Consider the following 17,557-nt stretch of genomic DNA (forward strand, 5'->3'; position numbering starts at 1 on the left):
TGTGTCACATTTCTGTATTACACGTCAGTTACTTCCTCTAACCACATTTTTATTCGGTACACCAGCTACCTCCCTCCAAGCCATCAGCCACCCTTTCCCAAATGAAGTAGCACATCCTTTCTCACCTCACTCACTTGACACTGTGTGTGTGTGTGTGTGTGTGTGTGTGTGCACTTAAAGATAAATGTTTTATTTTGCAACTAGGGCTTTCTTTTCAAGAACATAGGTTCACCTAAGTCACAGCTAAGAGTGAGATTATGTCCACAGTGGTATCCATATTATATGTCTTACAGCATTGTGGTATAGTGACTACTAAAATATCATCACAGGAGATCATATTATTACTGATACTATTTTGAATTATTGGAAGAACCAGGAATGTCTATGATGTAATTATGATGAATTTATGTCTATTAAGACCAGAAATGGATGTTCCTTGGGATGGCTGTTGATACTGTATAAGATATTGCAACATTAACTGAAATTAACAAAGCAAACTATACAGTGTGTCACAAACATAATATCATTATTTACAATCATATTAGCATATTTTAAAATGATGATTACTGTGCTACAAAGCACACTCCAACTTATATTTTGGTATGTCAATGTCTACATCCATGTAGGTATAGCTACAAATAAGAATGCCATTATTTACAATGATATTAGCATTATTTTAAAGTCATTATTACTGTGCTGCAAAGCATGCTCCAACTTATATTTTGGTATGTCAATGTCTAAATCCATGTAGCTACAGCTACAAATAAGAGATTTGCCACCTACATACAGATTGATCGTACCTGATGTGGCTGAATGCAAGACAATAGGCATTGTAAGAAAATTTGAAACAATCTGCACATCACATCATAAGTAACTGTTGAGACTAATAATATATTCTGATTGCTGATGTCATCAGCGAGATTCATCATCAGACACCAGTATGAGTACAAGAATTTTAGTGTGGCAGCTGCCAAAAAATATTACCAATAGGAAGCACAAAAAATTATTCATAAATATATGATAATTCAGTGCATATAATATATTGCTATTGCTGTCCACACAGATCCATTTCAACAGTGGAATCGAGTCCATTCTCTCAACACTTCTGAGCTGTCATATCTGCATGACCAGCTGGAAAAGCTGAAGGGTTGTCGTGGTAGTGCACAGTGCACTGTTGGGAATGCAGCTGCTGATGCGCAGCTTTACAGGAGGCACAAGCATGTACACTTTCAAGGTATGGAGTACATTGGTTTGTTTGAAACTTTCAATCAGATTTGATAAACTACTACTTAGCATTGATTTGAGACATTTGGTAATGTACACAGTGAAATCTCCTGTAAATATTTAAGCACAGTCTATAACTCACAGTAAAAAAAAATTTTCTTATTACCTGATTGCTACATAATTCATATAAAGTATAAAAAAACTGTGATGAAATCTTATCGTAAAAACTATCTATCACACATGCTACATAGTGAAAAACATCTTGAAGTTCTGACACACAGTTTTAATGAAAGACATTTTGATGTGAAATCACCACAAGACGCTAAAAATTTTTTTGTAGTTCTGCATTTTTTTTTTTTTTTTTTCACAAAGTCATATTATATAATGAGGCTATCCAATTTTTTTAAGATATATAAACTGTGGCAAAGAAATGTAGGTATGTAGTTTAAGAATAAGAATAACATAGTGTTATGGCAAGTTTTAGAGATAAAGTATTCCTAGCTGTTCATGTATTGGATAAACTACTTCCAGAGTTGTACTTTGGAATGAGTTTTTTAAAGTACAAAAATGTGTTACAGAACACTGTATATCACAAATTCAGGTGTATTTTCTCTTTGACTCATAATGACTTATGGTCATGTAGTCAATTAATGATGTGTATCTAGAAACCATGAAAATAGGTCATTATTATCACCTCTGTATGTGTTTCATTCTCCAAAAAGACATCTTAAATTCAAGGAAAATTTAGTTATATAATCTGCTATTTCATTTAGTCAACATTTTCCTCTATATTAGATGCAAATATACTTTTGTACTATTTGGGCCACTCATTATCACAGGATACTTGAATGTTCTGCATTGGAGAAAGAACTTCAGAATGTACTTTATATTCATATAATCATTTTTTCAAACTTGATGAGGTACTTATTTTAGACTCTTTTTGACATCTGATAGATAGTAAAGCAGCTGACACAATCAGATTAAATGACAAAATTAAGGTACCAACTTAATGGTGCAATTAACAAAAATGGTTTGGTTTTTCTTTTACGAATTGGTATCTATTGGCTGGGAGACCTGGACATGGCTGGTGAACTTATTAATGTGCTTAATGAACATCTTAACAAAGGCAAAATATAAAATAATAAATTGCACAATTGGCCTTGCATTATACAATGGAGAATCTGACACATTCCCCTGTCCTTTGTTAATTTTTTGGTCATTAACTGTCTTCTGTAATTTAACCACCCTCCCTTTTGAACACCTCCTACATTCATTGTTTGTCTTATGAATTTCTTTCAAGATACCAGTCTAGATAGGCCATCAGCTAAGCACATCATCAGTGAGTCAGTTCTCATGCTAACTCCAAATAAACAGAGGAAGAAGTTATCAAAGTGAGTAAATGAAAAAAAAAACTATAAATTTAACCTGTCAGTATGTCACTATCAGATACATTTTAAAGCTCACTCTTAAACTGGAATGCACATAAAGAGATTTTAATGTAAGATCATAGATACAAAAGTAAATTCTTATTCCTTTAGCATAGATAATTACATCATTTGGCACAGAAGTTTCGTGTTACTTAGTTCACTAGGGATTTTCTCTGAGCTTCTGCATGGCTGAATCATTTCATAGTTACTTTCATTAAAAATAAACAAACAATGGCTTAGCATTTATTTCAGACAAAAAATATTTTAACAGTCCTGCTTTCATTGTCATTTGTATCCCTTGCATGGGATGGGATGCTTTACAACAATGCTATGTAGTATATGCATCACTGCAAATGGCTTTGTTGCTCTGAAATTAGTTGCAGTCCCACTGCCAGCTGGCAGAGGCTTTTGAAATTAACCTTTAAGAAGCAACAGTTACTAATGTAAATTCATTTTCCATAATATACCACAGCAGAAATGCATCTGCTAATCAGTTAGTGTAATAGAAACATGGAATTTAAATATCTGCATCTTTTTAAGTCTTGTGAGCTAAGGTAAATATTTAAAGTAAAAATTAAAACAGTAATACCAGTGACTGAAATGCTACAGCATCATCCAGTTAGATGCAAATGGATTATTAGGGAACTGGAAGTTTCATAATGAACAAATAATTATGGAAAACAGCTAATGATTTCACAAAAAATGACACTAATAGCAAGGGTGAGGGGAAACACAAAGAAGGGTGTTTAATAATCGAGTAAGAAATGGTAACAGGAAGACAGGATGTAGCACAAGTGAAAACTGAGAAAGTAACATTTACCCAATATTGTAAGCTAGATCACGAAGATAATCAATGTTTGAAAAGAAGCTACATTCAGATAGTCGATGTGTGCCAAATTGTACAGGAAATAAAATTACCTTTTATAACTGGAACAAAAGGTTATGAGACTCCAAATGATTTGTTAACAGTTACCAGAATCTACTGTTATGACTCATAGTATGTCCAATACCTTGTACTGCTGACTGTTACAGTCAGAGTCACAAACATTGCGGGTCAAGTTTATGCTCATTCTTTATCAGTATTCTCTGACAGCCAGTGAGTGTTGAGTAATGTCCTGAGCACTCTGCCACGAACATTGTAGCCAGTGCAAGAACCGAACATGACTGAAGTATAATGGTGCAGAAGGGAAACATGGATTATTCTTGTTTGTGAGGATGGGTTCGAATCTTCTGTGGGCATTGTATGGGTTTGCAGATGATTTGGAGACAGATGTGATGTGTGGGAAAGCTGCAGACAAACCAGCTGTGATGAACAATAGTCCTTTACTAATTTATTTTCTCAGTCTTCTGAGTGTGCTCTATTTTCTGGCATACTCAGGTGTTCCCTCATAATATCCAGCACTGTAGCTACAGGCGACAGTGTACGTCGAGTGGAGTGGACAGAGTGCTGAGCTGGCATCTCTGGTATTCTGGCTGGAACTGTAATACCTGGCCATAGGTGCCATGGATATGGAGTGTCACTGAAATCTATTCCACTGCATAAAGTCACAGTGTCCCTGGTACATAGCGACAGCTTTGCTCTGAGTCTGGACTGACACTGAAGAGCATGGGCAGACACTATGTTGGCTGCTTGAGCTGGGAAGACAGGCAGTGAGTGATACCACGTTGTGACCCAGTGGTGGCAGAATTACAGTGATGACTGATTGACAGAGACTAGGCATCACATGTTGCCCAGCTGGCCAAAACATGACAAGTTTTGTGACGGCCTTCGTAGCGACAACAACTCGCTGTAGAAACGGCCTACGAAGTCACCGCCACACTTTTAATAGCGGGCCGACCGGTCCGCTGGAACAGTGAACAGAAAGATGAAAACCCAAACACTCGGATTAAATGAAAGTCGGTACTTATCTTTATTAACGACGATACAGAACACAGTGGTGAACATGGTCTACAGAAATCTGTCTAGTTCGAGTCGGTGCGGCTAGGTCAGCGTCGGCTAACGACAAACAACAACTCTGCTGCGATGAACACACAACTGACTAGCAGTACACAATTCGGTGGCGAGTATACAACTGAGCGGCGAATCCAGAACTGTCCTAGCGCTCGCGACTCCAGCGCTTAAGAAGCCAGAAGCCAGCGGTGGCGCGCGCAGACATGCGGCGATTTCCTGTATCGCTGGCGCTGCTTATGCGGACGGTGTCCGGACTTTGATGCTGCCAACCTTTTGGCAGCGGGCTCGGGTGGCATTACTGGCTAGGATATAACACTCCTCCCCCCCAAATCGCCGCACCGTCGTTGAATAATGACGCGGCGAGCGTCGACGGCGGGGGAGGGGTCTGGCCGCAGACGTAGCAGAAGAGACCGGGGCGGAGACTGTTGTCGGTGGCAGTCCCCGGTCCGCACCCCAGCATTGGCTGCTCGGGGCCTCGGGAAACACCGACTGAAAACCGAGGTCAGGGTGCACGCCTGTGACCACGGGCGCAGCTTCTGGTACTGGACGCGACGGGGCGTCGGGACCCACGAAGAGAGGCAGCGTCTCCTGACGCTGCGTCGACGGCTGCGGACTGGGCGCCGGACAAGGCGCTGCGGTGTCAGACTCCTTGGGGGTGCCCAAGGAAAGCGGCTGCAGTACAGGCTGCACAGCCACCGCTTGGGAAGGCGGCCCGGCTGAGGGGTCGATGTCCATCAGCTCCGAAGGCGGTGGCGACTGAAGAGGGACCGCAGGCGCCGGAGCGACCACCCGGGGCGCTCCCGTATGAAGCTGCGCGGGAGGCATCAACGGGACGGGCTGTCGGCGTGGCAGCGGCGACGGCTGCTGCTGCTGCCCTGGGGGCGGCAGCGAAGTCGGAAGGCGCGGCTGGAACCCGCCGCGGACCAAATCTGTGGACAAAGAACGAGCGGCAGAATCCGGGCGGCCAGCGCGGCGCAACTGGTTCTGATGCCTCCTGTGCACCCCAGTAGCACCTAGAACAGTATAAAAATCGCGACCCTGGACACTTATCACGGTACCACGTTCCCAACGACGGCGACCGTGATAAACTCTGAAAAAAAACGGCGTCGTTGCGCTGAAAACGTGTGCGATGCTCAGAAGCGGCGGGTCGATCCGGGGGGTGCAACAATTGTAGTAGGGTGCGATGACGACGGCCGTGGAGAAGCTCCGCAGGCGAAGGGCCGTCGCGTGGCGCGGTCCGGTACGACGACAGGAACGTGATGAGGGCCTGCTGACGAGAGTGCGTAGCACGAAGGCGGTCCATATGATCCTTGAATGTGCGTACAAAACGTTCCGCTGCACCATTCGATTGAGGGTGGAACGGCAGAGTAAGAACATGGCGAATGCCATTGGCAGAACAAAAACTTTCAAATTCAGCAGAGGTAAATTGTGGACCATTGTCAGACACTAAAACTTCTGGAAGACCCTCAATACAAAAAATTGAAGTCAACGCCTGTATAGTTTGTGCAGACGTTGTAGACTGCATGGGCACAACAAACGGAAAATTACTAAATGCATCTATCACGATGAGCCAACGAGAATGCCAATATGGACCAGCGAAATCAATATGTACTCGCTGCCAGGGACCGGCAGGGCGTGCCCACTCAAAATAGCGTTGAGGCGGAGCACCTTGGTGTTCGGCACACGTCGAACAATCTGTAGACATCTGCGTAATCTGCTTATCAATACCGATCCATGTACAATGACGGCGGGCAAGCTGCTTGGTGCGGACCACTCCCCAATGACCTTGATGCAACAAGTCGAGGACCTTGGATTGGAGCACTTGGGGAACCACTACACGAAGCTGGTCATTCTCGGTGCGTAACAGCAAAACTCCGTGCGAAACAGACAACAGATGACGTTGCGGATAATAGCGACGAACCACAGGATCCGATATGTCCTTTGCCTTGGACGGCCAACCACGTTGAACAAAACGTAATAGTAAACTCAGATGAGGATCTGTAGCTGTCTCACATGCCACCTGACGATAATCAATCGGAAAATCCCGGAGGGATTGATTCTCATCGGCGTCAATCTGATGGCAAGAGTTGTCAGAGGAATCGAAGACATCATCCGCAGCAATCGGCAATCTAGAAAGCGCGTCAGCGTTTGCATGCTGAGCTGTAGGGCGATACAGTATCTCATACTGGTATTGTAATAACAAAAGAGCCCAACGTTGTAGTCTCTGAGCTGTCCGCTGAGGAACTGGTTTAGACGGATGAAACAGTGACGTCAGGGGCTTGTGATCTGTTACTAAATAGAATGGTCTACCATAGAGGTAGTGATGGAATTTTGTGACACCGAACACAATAGCCAACACTTCCTTGTCCAATTGGCTATAATTACTCTGAGCTTTGTTTAGCAATTTAGATGCGAACGCAATAGGACGTTCGGTGTTACCGACTCGGTGAGCCAACACAGCACCGAGGCCGAAAGAAGAGGCATCACAAGCTAACACCAGAGGCTTGTTAGGGTCGTAATGGACCAGACAACGATCATTCAATAAAGCCTCTTTTAGCTGCTGAAAGGCTGATTGGCAATCAGCTGGCCACACAAACGGAACATTCTTACGGTGGAGACGATGCAACGGTGCAGCAATCTGTGATGCATTAGGTATAAACCTAATATAATATGTCAATTTGCCAAGAACTGCTTGCAATTCATGCAGATTGCGAGGGGCGGGCAAATCACGAATAGCTGCTAAATGTGACTGGGAGGGATGAATGCCTTGAGCATTAATAACATGTCCCAGATACTCCAACTCCGTAAGGAAAAATGAACATTTATCGATGTTGCAACGTAGGCCTGCCTGAGACAACACTGTAAACAAACACTCCAAATTACGGAAATGTTCAGCAGGCGTCCGACCGGACACAACAATATCGTCTAAATAGTTGCAACACGATGGCACATTAGCCAAAAGTTGGGACAAAAAACGCTGAAAAACAGCTGGAGCTGACGCACAACCAAAAGGCAAACGCAGAAAACGGAACAACCCCAACGACGTGTTTATGACAAAATACTGTTGTGATTGCTCGTCGAGGGGCAATTGCAAATATGCTTCACGGAGATCAATTTTGGAAAAGAAACGAGCTTCCCCTAACTTATCCATCAGCTCGTCCGGTCTAGGCAAAGGAAAAGAATCAATGACAGTCTGAGGATTAACTGTCGACTTAAAATCAGCACACAAACGTAACTTGCCAGACGGTTTCTTTATAATAACTAAGGGAGAAGCCCACTGGCTCACTGAAACGGGTTGAATAACACCGTCGTTTTGCCAACGACGAAGTTCATCTTCTACAGGTGCCCGGAGGGCGTGAGGCACTGGACGAGCACGAAAAAATCGAGGCTGAGCATCATCTTTTAACGTAATATGAGTGGCAAAGTTCGCAGCACAACCGAGTTCGTCTTTAAATATGTCACTGTATCTTTTACACAAATCGGTTATGCTGTCTTGAGGAACAACAACAGAATTAAGTTGCAACACATTGTCTTGGATAGACAGGCCAAACAAGTCAAAACAGTTTAATCCGAAAATGTTTACACTGTCTGTAGTGCGGAGCACTGTGAATGAAACTGTTTTTGTGTTGCCCCGGAATGTGGCTGGCACGCTACATACACCTAACACAGGAATGTGTTCGCCACTATAAGTAGCCAAAGAATGTTTTGCCGCTGAAAGTTTAGGGCGGCCGATAGCCGCATACGTAGCACTATTGATGAGAGTCACAGACGCACCAGTGTCTAATTGAAAATTGAAGGTCTTATCCTGGATGCGTAGCTTCACAAATAGTTTATTACACTGTCTCTGGATCGGTGCAGCGGAGGCGGAAGACACAAAATCAGCGCGTTTAGCGCGTGTTCGCTGCTTACGACAACTCGTGGGTTGGGCGGGTGGAACAACAACTCCCGCTTCACTTGCAGTCTGTACATTACTTTTTACAGCGTTTGAATTACGCTTGGGTCGCATAGCAGAGGGCTGGGTGGGTGGCTTACTGCGAACAAGTTTATTACCCACACGAACCGTGGAAGAGTCTTTAAACGCGACCTTCTGGGCGGGCTGGCTTTGAAGAACATGAATATCCATGGGCTGGGCAGCACTAGAATTGTTCTTGCGTTTACGCAAACAAACAGTCTGGATGTGTCCTTTCCTTTGACAAAAGTGACAAACCGCGTTTCTTAACGGGCAACGTTCACGAGGATGAGCAAGAACACACTTAGGGCAAGACTTAACTCTATCACTTTGCACACGCGGCTGACGAATGTGTTTAACATGACGCGGCCGGCTAGAGTTTACAGTCTGACTCTGCCGGTGGGGCCGTGGGCGTGACATAACTCGCTTAGCACAGGCAATTTGAGAAATACATGGCTGATCTAACTCACACTCAGCATAGTCAAAAGTATCTTGAGCTTCAATAATGTTCATCACAGTCTCTAATGACGGGTCAGGCAACTTTAAGATAGCAGCACGAATACGAGAATCTGCAATGTTTTGAGTAATAGCGTCTCTTAACATGACATCACTGTAGGAAGCTCCACACACACAATTAAATCGGCACTGACGGGTGAGGCCCCGTAAATCTGTTAACCACTGTTTATTAGATTGATGTGGCAGTTTCTTTAATCTGAAGAACTTGAATCTGGCTGCTGCCACATGAACTCGCGACTCGAAATACTCAGCAAGCTTGTTAACAACAACGTCAGAGTCTAAAGCTTCTGGCTTGGATTCCGGGAACAACTTACAAAGTAGTCGATAGACTTCCACGCCTGCAGTGGAAATTAAATAAAGCTGCCGCTCATTACCTGTGATTTTGTAGACTGACGTGCGCCTGCAACTGCGCGAAATATTCTTGCCATTCTTCTCGTGATGCCTCAAAAGCACGAAAAGGCGGTGCTGCCTGTGCTTGTTCCTTGTGTGGTGGTGGATTAGCCGCTTGTTTGGCGATTGCTTCCACCAGACTTTGTATTTGCTGACTCTGTAACAAGATCAACTGTTGTAATTCGGCAGACATAGTGAACACAAATTAAACCAGCCCCCAAAATTCTATCTCAAGAAACAAGTTAAACCAGCCCTGCACAAGAGTTCGGAAGTCCTCGTCGCCAGTTTTGTGACGGCCTTCGTAGCGACAACACTTCGCTGTAGAAACGGCCTACGAAGTCACCGCCACACTTTTAATAGCGGGCCGACCGGTCCGCTGGAACAGTGAACAGAAAGATGAAAACCCAAACACTCGGATTAAATGAAAGTCGGTACTTATCTTTATTAACGACGATACAGAACACAGTGGTGAACATGGTCTACAGAAATCTGTCTAGTTCGAGTCGGTGCGGCTAGGTCAGCGTCGGCTAACGACAAACAACAACTCTGCTGCGATGAACACACAACTGACTAGCAGTACACAATTCGGTGGCGAGTATACAACTGAGCGGCGAATCCAGAACTGTCCTAGCGCTCGCGACTCCAGCGCTTAAGAAGCCAGAAGCCAGAAGCCAGCGGTGGCGCGCGCAGACATGCGGCGATTTCCTGTATCGCTGGCGCTGCTTATGCGGACGGCGTCCGGACTTTGATGCTGCCAACCTTTTGGCAGCGGGCTCGGGTGGCATTACTGGCTAGGATATAACAACAAGCTAGTTTGGCAGTGGTTAAATACTGCTGTTCCCTGCTGATTTCATACTAACAGCAATGTACCTGGGTCGCATCAATTGTTCTGTGCTGGATGATGACCCCATTGTCTTAATTGGCTGCAATACCTTCTACAGGCTGGCCTGATGTCTCTCAACACAGAAGTGTTGCGAAGATGCTGAAAACACAGTCCATTGGCCAGCTGCGACTGACTCTGATTGTGGCTTGATTTTACCATGGTGCTCCTCTACTGGTTCCATGTCTCATTTATAACTTTTTATCGTTACAATTTCCTTCCTTCCACGAAGAAAAATTCACCACATTTCCACCTTCATTCATATCACTTAGCCCTCTCAACCATGAAGTCCATACATTCTTCTCTGCACATTGTTTACTTCAGGTCACTTTTAATCCTTTTAGCAGGTATGGCATTTCAGGTTGTGGGAGGGTAATGGGAACCAGGATGGCATTTTAACTTATTTACTTTTTGCACACTAAATTCGTGTCTCCCACATTTGCCTATTACATATATCATATTCCTCCAACAATTCAAATGAAATACTCAAATACTGCATTATGTCATACCCCGCATGTGCACAAATAATATGACACATTATCTGGGGTTAACATAAAAAAAGAGACATCACTTATCCTGCACACTTCTCATTTTGTTAATCTATATGCATACTATTCTGTTACTTTGTCACTGTGAGCAAGCAAATAGTGAAAACTACCTGCAACAACCTACCATTATCAACTAACAAGGAGAATACATGTATTGTGGCTACACTCTACCTTAACCTAGGTGGAACAGGACTGACCTATGCAAACGGAGTGATTCGTGCACTGCCCACTTGCTTAGTGATACTGGCCTGTGTGAACTATGTGATATGTGTATTGTCCTTTTGTTCCACATTCTTAATGTTAGCACTTCAGAAAAGTTTTTTTTGCAATAGTAAGAGACCTATGGTAAAGTTGCTTTGGTCACTGTTTCAAAATGTCATGACTTGGGAATCTGTACCAACTTTCTTCCTCTTTTCACCCTGTATTCCTCTCTCTCTCTGGCAGATTTATACCACAGACCCAGCTATAGGTGCTATACAAGCCTCACCTGTGCTGTACATTAATCTTGCAATTTCCTGACTATGGATGCCCCACCTGTGCCATGCAATAAAAAATCGCTTTAATTCCTTTACTTCCACATCTCTTCCAACATCTACTAGAGTTTCCCACTATGTCACTTCTTTTGTTCAGTCGGCTGTTGCTGGTGGGTTTACTGCTATCACGAAAATTGCTTCTCAAGGGACATGGAGTGGTTCAACTAATAATGTTAGGTTTTATGACCATCTCGCATACGTGTGGTATCTCTGCATGTAGGCTACTTTAAGACAATGCTGAATGAAGACAGTAAAACCTAACCAAACAATACCATTGCATCTCTTTATTCTCATTCTAAGCCACTGGCACTGTATCATGACTTAAACTCACATTAATGAACTAAGTAGTACCTGTTAACTATTTTCTCTGGGTGTTACATTTTCCCGGTCACACCTCCTAATATTCCTGACTTGGCCATGACCTTAAACCCTATGCTATGACTATATTTGATTACTGATATACATGTTACTTTTATCGCCCTTTGTCATCCAAAAACACTTACTCTATGAAATTCTTTATTTGCAGAAAAAATTATGCCTCTGCTGAACCACCATTACAAAATTATGATGTTTTCATAGTATCCAAGTTTTCTATGCCTGAGTCAAACACATTCTCTGGCTGGTTAATGCACTTTTTATGGCAAAGCCAACGTACTGTGGGATATGGGCAATGCATGGGGTGGAATGTCAAGGTAAATTTCACTGGGTGTATATCATTAGATTTAACAGTTCAGCCCTTCATCTCTTACCAAACACTACAGTGGGATATAACCCAGACATATGAAAAAAGGTATGGGGACATCAAACCAAAGGATGTACGAAATTCCATGTGTGAAAATAAGAAGGTTTGTACTGGTACTTACTTGTCTTATTGTCCCTGTAACATTACTGCTGTCAATCCTCTGCTATCAGCGTGCTGTATATCTTCCTGGTTGTCATTAATCCATCAGTTCCCAAAGCAATCCATATTCTGTTACAAACTGTAACAGTGCAGAAATGGAATGTGGATAATTCTTGTTTATTAGGATATGCCCAAGTCCTCCATGGGCATTGTAGATCGTTTGGGGATAGGTGTGACGTGTGGGAAAGCTGCAGACAAACCAGTGGAAAGCCGCAGACAAACCACTGATCATACAACTTTTTTTTTTAAATTTATTCAGCTTAAACAGTTTCTGAGTATGCTCTATTTTCTAGCATAGACTGGTGTTCCCTCATAATATTCAGCACTGTAGTTACAGATGACAGCATGTGGTGAGCAGATTGCTTATGCTGTCCAGAAGGCAGAGCGCTGTGCGGGTGTCTCCAGTATGCCTCCTGAGGGGGCAGGAAGCAGCCACAATTGCTTCAAATATGGAGCGAACACCGACATCTTCTCCACAGCAGAAGGTCGTGGCATCCCAACTACATGGCAACAGTGACGGCATTACCTGGAATTGTAGTCTGGACTGATGCTGAAGAGCAGGGGTGGGCACGGTACTGGCTGGCTGCTCATTCTTGGAAGACAAGCAGTGGTCCTTCATTCGTGACCCAGTGGTGGCAGAATTATAGTGACAGCCCCAATTGACACAGACTGCCACATACTGCAGTTAAATACTGCTGTTTCCTAAGTAACAGCAGTGTTCCTGGGTCATACCAATTGTTCTGCACTGGGCAATGAACCCGTTATCTTAATCAGCTGCAATAACTCTTGAGGACTAGCCCAGTGTAGTCTGTCAACACAGTTGCATCCTGAAAATGCAGTCCTCTGGCCACCTATGACTGACTCTGGCTGTGACTCAATTTTGGCATAGTGCTCCTCTGCTGGTTCCAACTTTGATTTATAATTTTAATCCTATACAATAGCAAGTTATTTACTGAATTTTTATTCCTTTGATAGTAAGTTCTAATAAGCAACAAATTCTATGTAACCAAGTGAGAGAGATAATTTGTAGCATACAGTTTCTTCACATGCAAAGTTCCTCTATTTGTTTACTGCAACTGTTGATGTTGCTGTCTGTGCCTCGACCTGTGCTGACCACTATCGTTCATGAATCAGACTATAGAGCAGGCAGCTTTCATCCTTATTGGAAGTTTTATGGTAATCAGTACATGTCACTGGAGGGGTTCAGCAGACAACTTCATAAATTAGCTGCACAAGTTCAAGTGTGACCACTGTTTACCTTTTTTTCCTAGTTCATAGTGGTAAACCTATACTTTGCTAGTATGGCTTCAAATATGTAGCTGCCAATTTTTGTACAGTGTTGCTCCTCTTAGTAAATCATGAAATCTGAAAGTACTGTGTATTTCAGCTGCATGATGATCGCTCTGGTAGGAATGGGAAACGTTTATGGTAGTATGGACCTCATTTTATGGTGCAGTTTAAGAAAAACACAGCCTCATTATAAGACCACGATCAAAAAGAAGTAATTTTGTGACTGGATGCCTCATCAATTTTGGTCAGACCAGAAAAGTCTGAGAGGAGTGTTCTGCTAGTTACTTTAAGGACTTCATCCTATTATTGTTTCTTTGATATTTAGGAAGGTCATCATTCAGGTATAATGATGCCAGGATATCCCAGAAATAATCTTCTATATGAGCTTGGTAGAGCAGCTGCAGGAAAAGTGTCACCCCTGCCCTCCCCCCCTCCACCCTTTCCATTCTTCGGCCTGAAGGCCGTACAGCCAAAAGGGAAGGTTTGAATATTAGCTGTCTTTGACAGTACTCCTTGAACTTTTAAATCAATCCTTTTTTTGGGAAAAGATTAATGTTCACGTTATTTACTTATACAAAAAGTTTTTACAAGTGTATGCAGAAGCTGAATAAGGTTTGTGATAGGGCAGTTGGACCTACATGCTCTTTCTTCCTTTTTGTAGCATGAGCAATGTCACTTGCAGCTTGTGAAACATTGACTATCTCTGATGATTCTATCTGACCGACTGAGCTTTTCAAATGTTTAATATGCCAAGGAAAGATTAAATATTTCAAACTTCACAGTGTGTTCCAAGGACACACACACACACACACACACACACACACACACACACACACACACACACACACACACACACACAACGAACTGAAGGTGATATTTAAATGACAAATTAATTTGTAAAAACAGCAAAAAGATGAAATTCTTGCAGAAAATTAAGAAATCTAAACTGTATCGTCAATAAACTTGAATCAGATTAAACCTTGGTAGCCTAAGGATCCTTGAAAGATATCTTAACCAATCAATAAAGAATAAGGAAGCATATGATAAAATCTTTCAGGTGACTGTGGCTCAACAAGAATTTATCAATTAGCAAAGGTGAGATCATCTTCAGCTTTTCAATGAAATGAGGTCCATATGGCATAAAAAGCTTAACCTACAATCATCTGTCTTTGCCCTACCTCCAACTTATTTACTGTAAAACAGTTCCAAAACTTCATCACTTCTATATGAGCTATGTTAAAAGGTCACCTCAATTGTGAAATCTGGCCAGTATACAAACAGAACATCACTTGTTCTAATCAGTCACTACTTATGCATACATAATCAACTGGGAGGATACCTTTATTTATCAGAATAAAGTACTGAAGAGAATCTGCTGATGAACAAATCTAACTGAGAAGGCTCTCATCAAGGACAAACTGTGCTGTACAAACAGTCTACAGCAAAAAAATCCTCTTGAGCGTATTCTGAAACACTACACACTTGGCTGTTTTTCTGTTACTCAGATAACCTGTAATTACCTTTATCAGTTCTTCTGCTCCCAAGATTTGAAAACAGGAAATGGACTTCCAATGAATACTCCACTATTTTTATGTTCTGTGACCTGTCTTTTATTTTACTCATATAATTCTTTTTTTACCATACCTCCCAAGTGTCTTAAGTTAAAAGATGTAACTATTTACCCGAAAATAGTAAATTGCTTCCAAGTTTCATTTTTCACATTTGGCAATGTAAGTGCTTAGAGTTCACTATTCATAACTGGTACTGCCCTACAAGTGATTTTTGGTGGGTTGTTCTTTTGGCCTAGGACTAAGTAAATTTCTCCTTGCCCTCTACAGTCTATACTTTTCTATACCTTTATAGCATGGTAGCTTCACCTTCTAGTAAAGGTGCTGTTGATTCCGAACCAAAGCTCAAATTATCATTTTCCACTTTTTCATATGCATGTCATATGTCTCTTAGTATTTTACTATTGCATTCAAAATGAATGTGATGGTAAAGTAGTTATGGCTTTTGACTTGTATCTGGAAGAAAAAGGTTTCAAACTCTTGTACATCCTACATAAAATCACTAATGGGTTTAATACTTGTGCCCAGTAACTTGTTGACCAGTCATGTATGGCAGTAGAAGACAGCAAAAGTAAAACCCAAGTTTTAAATTTTGCATTTAAGAAATCGTTCACATAGTAGAATTGTATAAACATACTGTAGTTTGGCCGTTGCACAGTCTCCCATAAGGAGGACGTAGTAATTAGCATCACTGGTATAGTGAAACAACTGAAAGAGTTGAAAGAAAATAAGTTGACAGATCCTGATGGAATCCCTACTCTGTTTTACAGAGAGTACCCTACAGCATTGGCTCCCTGCTTATCACAATCTCTCACCCCAGCACAAAAGTACCAAATAACTGGAAAAAAGCACAGGTTACTCCTGTATATAAAAATGGTAAGAGACAGGACTCACAAAATTACAGACCAATATCTTTAACATCAGTATGCTGCAGAATCGTTGAACATATTTCAGTTCAAATACAATAAATTTCCTCGAGCTGGAAAAGCTTCTCTCCACAGATCAGCATGGCTGTGGAAAGCATCGCTTATGTGAAATGGCATCGCTCATGTGAAACTCAGCTTGCCCTTTTCTCACACGAGATCTTGCAAATCGTGGATGAAGGGCAGATTCCACATTCCTAGATTTCCCTAAAAGCATTTGACACAGTGCCACACTGCCAACTGCTAATGAAGGTACATGCATACGGAATAGGTTACCAGGTGCGTAAGTGGATCGAAGATTTCTTAAATAACAGAGCCCAGTATGTTTTCCTCAATGATGAGTGTTCATCATGACAAAGAATCGTCAGGAGTGCCTCAGGTAATTTTGATTGGACTGCTGCTATTTTCTATATACATAAATAATCTAGTGGACAGGGTAAGCGGAAGTCTGCTGTTGTTTGCTGATTATGCTGTGATGTATGGGAATATGTCACAACTGTAGGAAGATAGAAGATAACTTAGACGAAATTTCTATTTGGTGAGATGAATGGCAGCTAGCTCTAAATATAGAAAAATGTAAGCTAATGCAGATGAGTAGGAAAAACAAATCCATAATGTTCAAATACGGCATTATTACTGTACCGACAACACAGTCAAATCAATTAAATATATATGTGGAACATTGCAAATTAGAATGAAATGGAATGAGCATGTGAAGGTTGTAATAGGGAAGCCAAATGGTTGACTGGTTTATTGAGAGAATTTTACGGAAGTGTGGTTTATCTGTGAAGGAGACCATATATGGGACATTAGAGCAACCACTGTTGAATACTGTTAGAGTATTTGGGATCCACAACAGGTTATATTAAAAGAAGACATCAAAGCAATTCAGAGGCGAGCTGCTAGATTTGTTACCAGTAGGTTTGAACAACACACAAGTATATGGAAACACTTTGAGAACTCAAATGGAAATCACTAAAGGGAAGATGAGATTCTTTTCGAGGAGCACTATTGATAAAATTTAGAGAACAGGCATTTGAGGCTGATTGCCAAATGATTTTCTGCTGCCAATGTACATTTCGTGTAAGAACCATGAAGATAAGATTAGAGAGATTATGGCTCATATGGAGGCATATGGACAGTCCTTTTTCCCTCACTCTATTTGTGAGTGGAATAGGAATGGAAATGACTATTAGCAGTACAGGGTACCCTCCAACATGCACCATATGCTGGTTTGGGGAGTATGTATGTAGATGTAGATATTGCACACACTTTTACATGCTCAGTTGGGTTCAATACAACAATTTGTTTAATAACTAAGATGGAATATGCTTAGAAAGAAAAGGAAATACAAAGTTACAGGGGACAGTAATGATAAGAGGGCATCAGGTGTGACATGTCTTAAGATACTGTTACTAGCATAGCACAACTTGTCTGAGTTTTAAGTCATATTTCAG

General features: G+C 41.9%; 1 protein-coding gene across 2 annotated transcripts in view; it reads left to right on the forward strand.

Moving 5' to 3' along the window:
• Positions 1-17,557, forward strand: part of LOC126236416 (extracellular sulfatase SULF-1 homolog) — a 799,264-nt gene that overhangs the window by 779,186 nt on the left and 2,521 nt on the right. Inside the window, exons 20-21 of one of the 2 annotated variants that reach the window (XM_049945711.1) lie at positions 1,064-1,234; positions 2,525-2,615. In XM_049945711.1, the coding sequence (XP_049801668.1) occupies positions 1,064-1,234; positions 2,525-2,615 (262 nt within the window). The remainder of the gene's footprint in view (positions 1-1,063; positions 1,235-2,524; positions 2,616-17,557) is intronic. The other variant, XM_049945712.1, reaches the window with a different exon arrangement.

Source organism: Schistocerca nitens, chromosome 2 (genome assembly GCF_023898315.1).
Source record: "Schistocerca nitens isolate TAMUIC-IGC-003100 chromosome 2, iqSchNite1.1, whole genome shotgun sequence".
Taxonomy (NCBI): Eukaryota; Metazoa; Arthropoda; class Insecta; order Orthoptera; family Acrididae; genus Schistocerca; species Schistocerca nitens.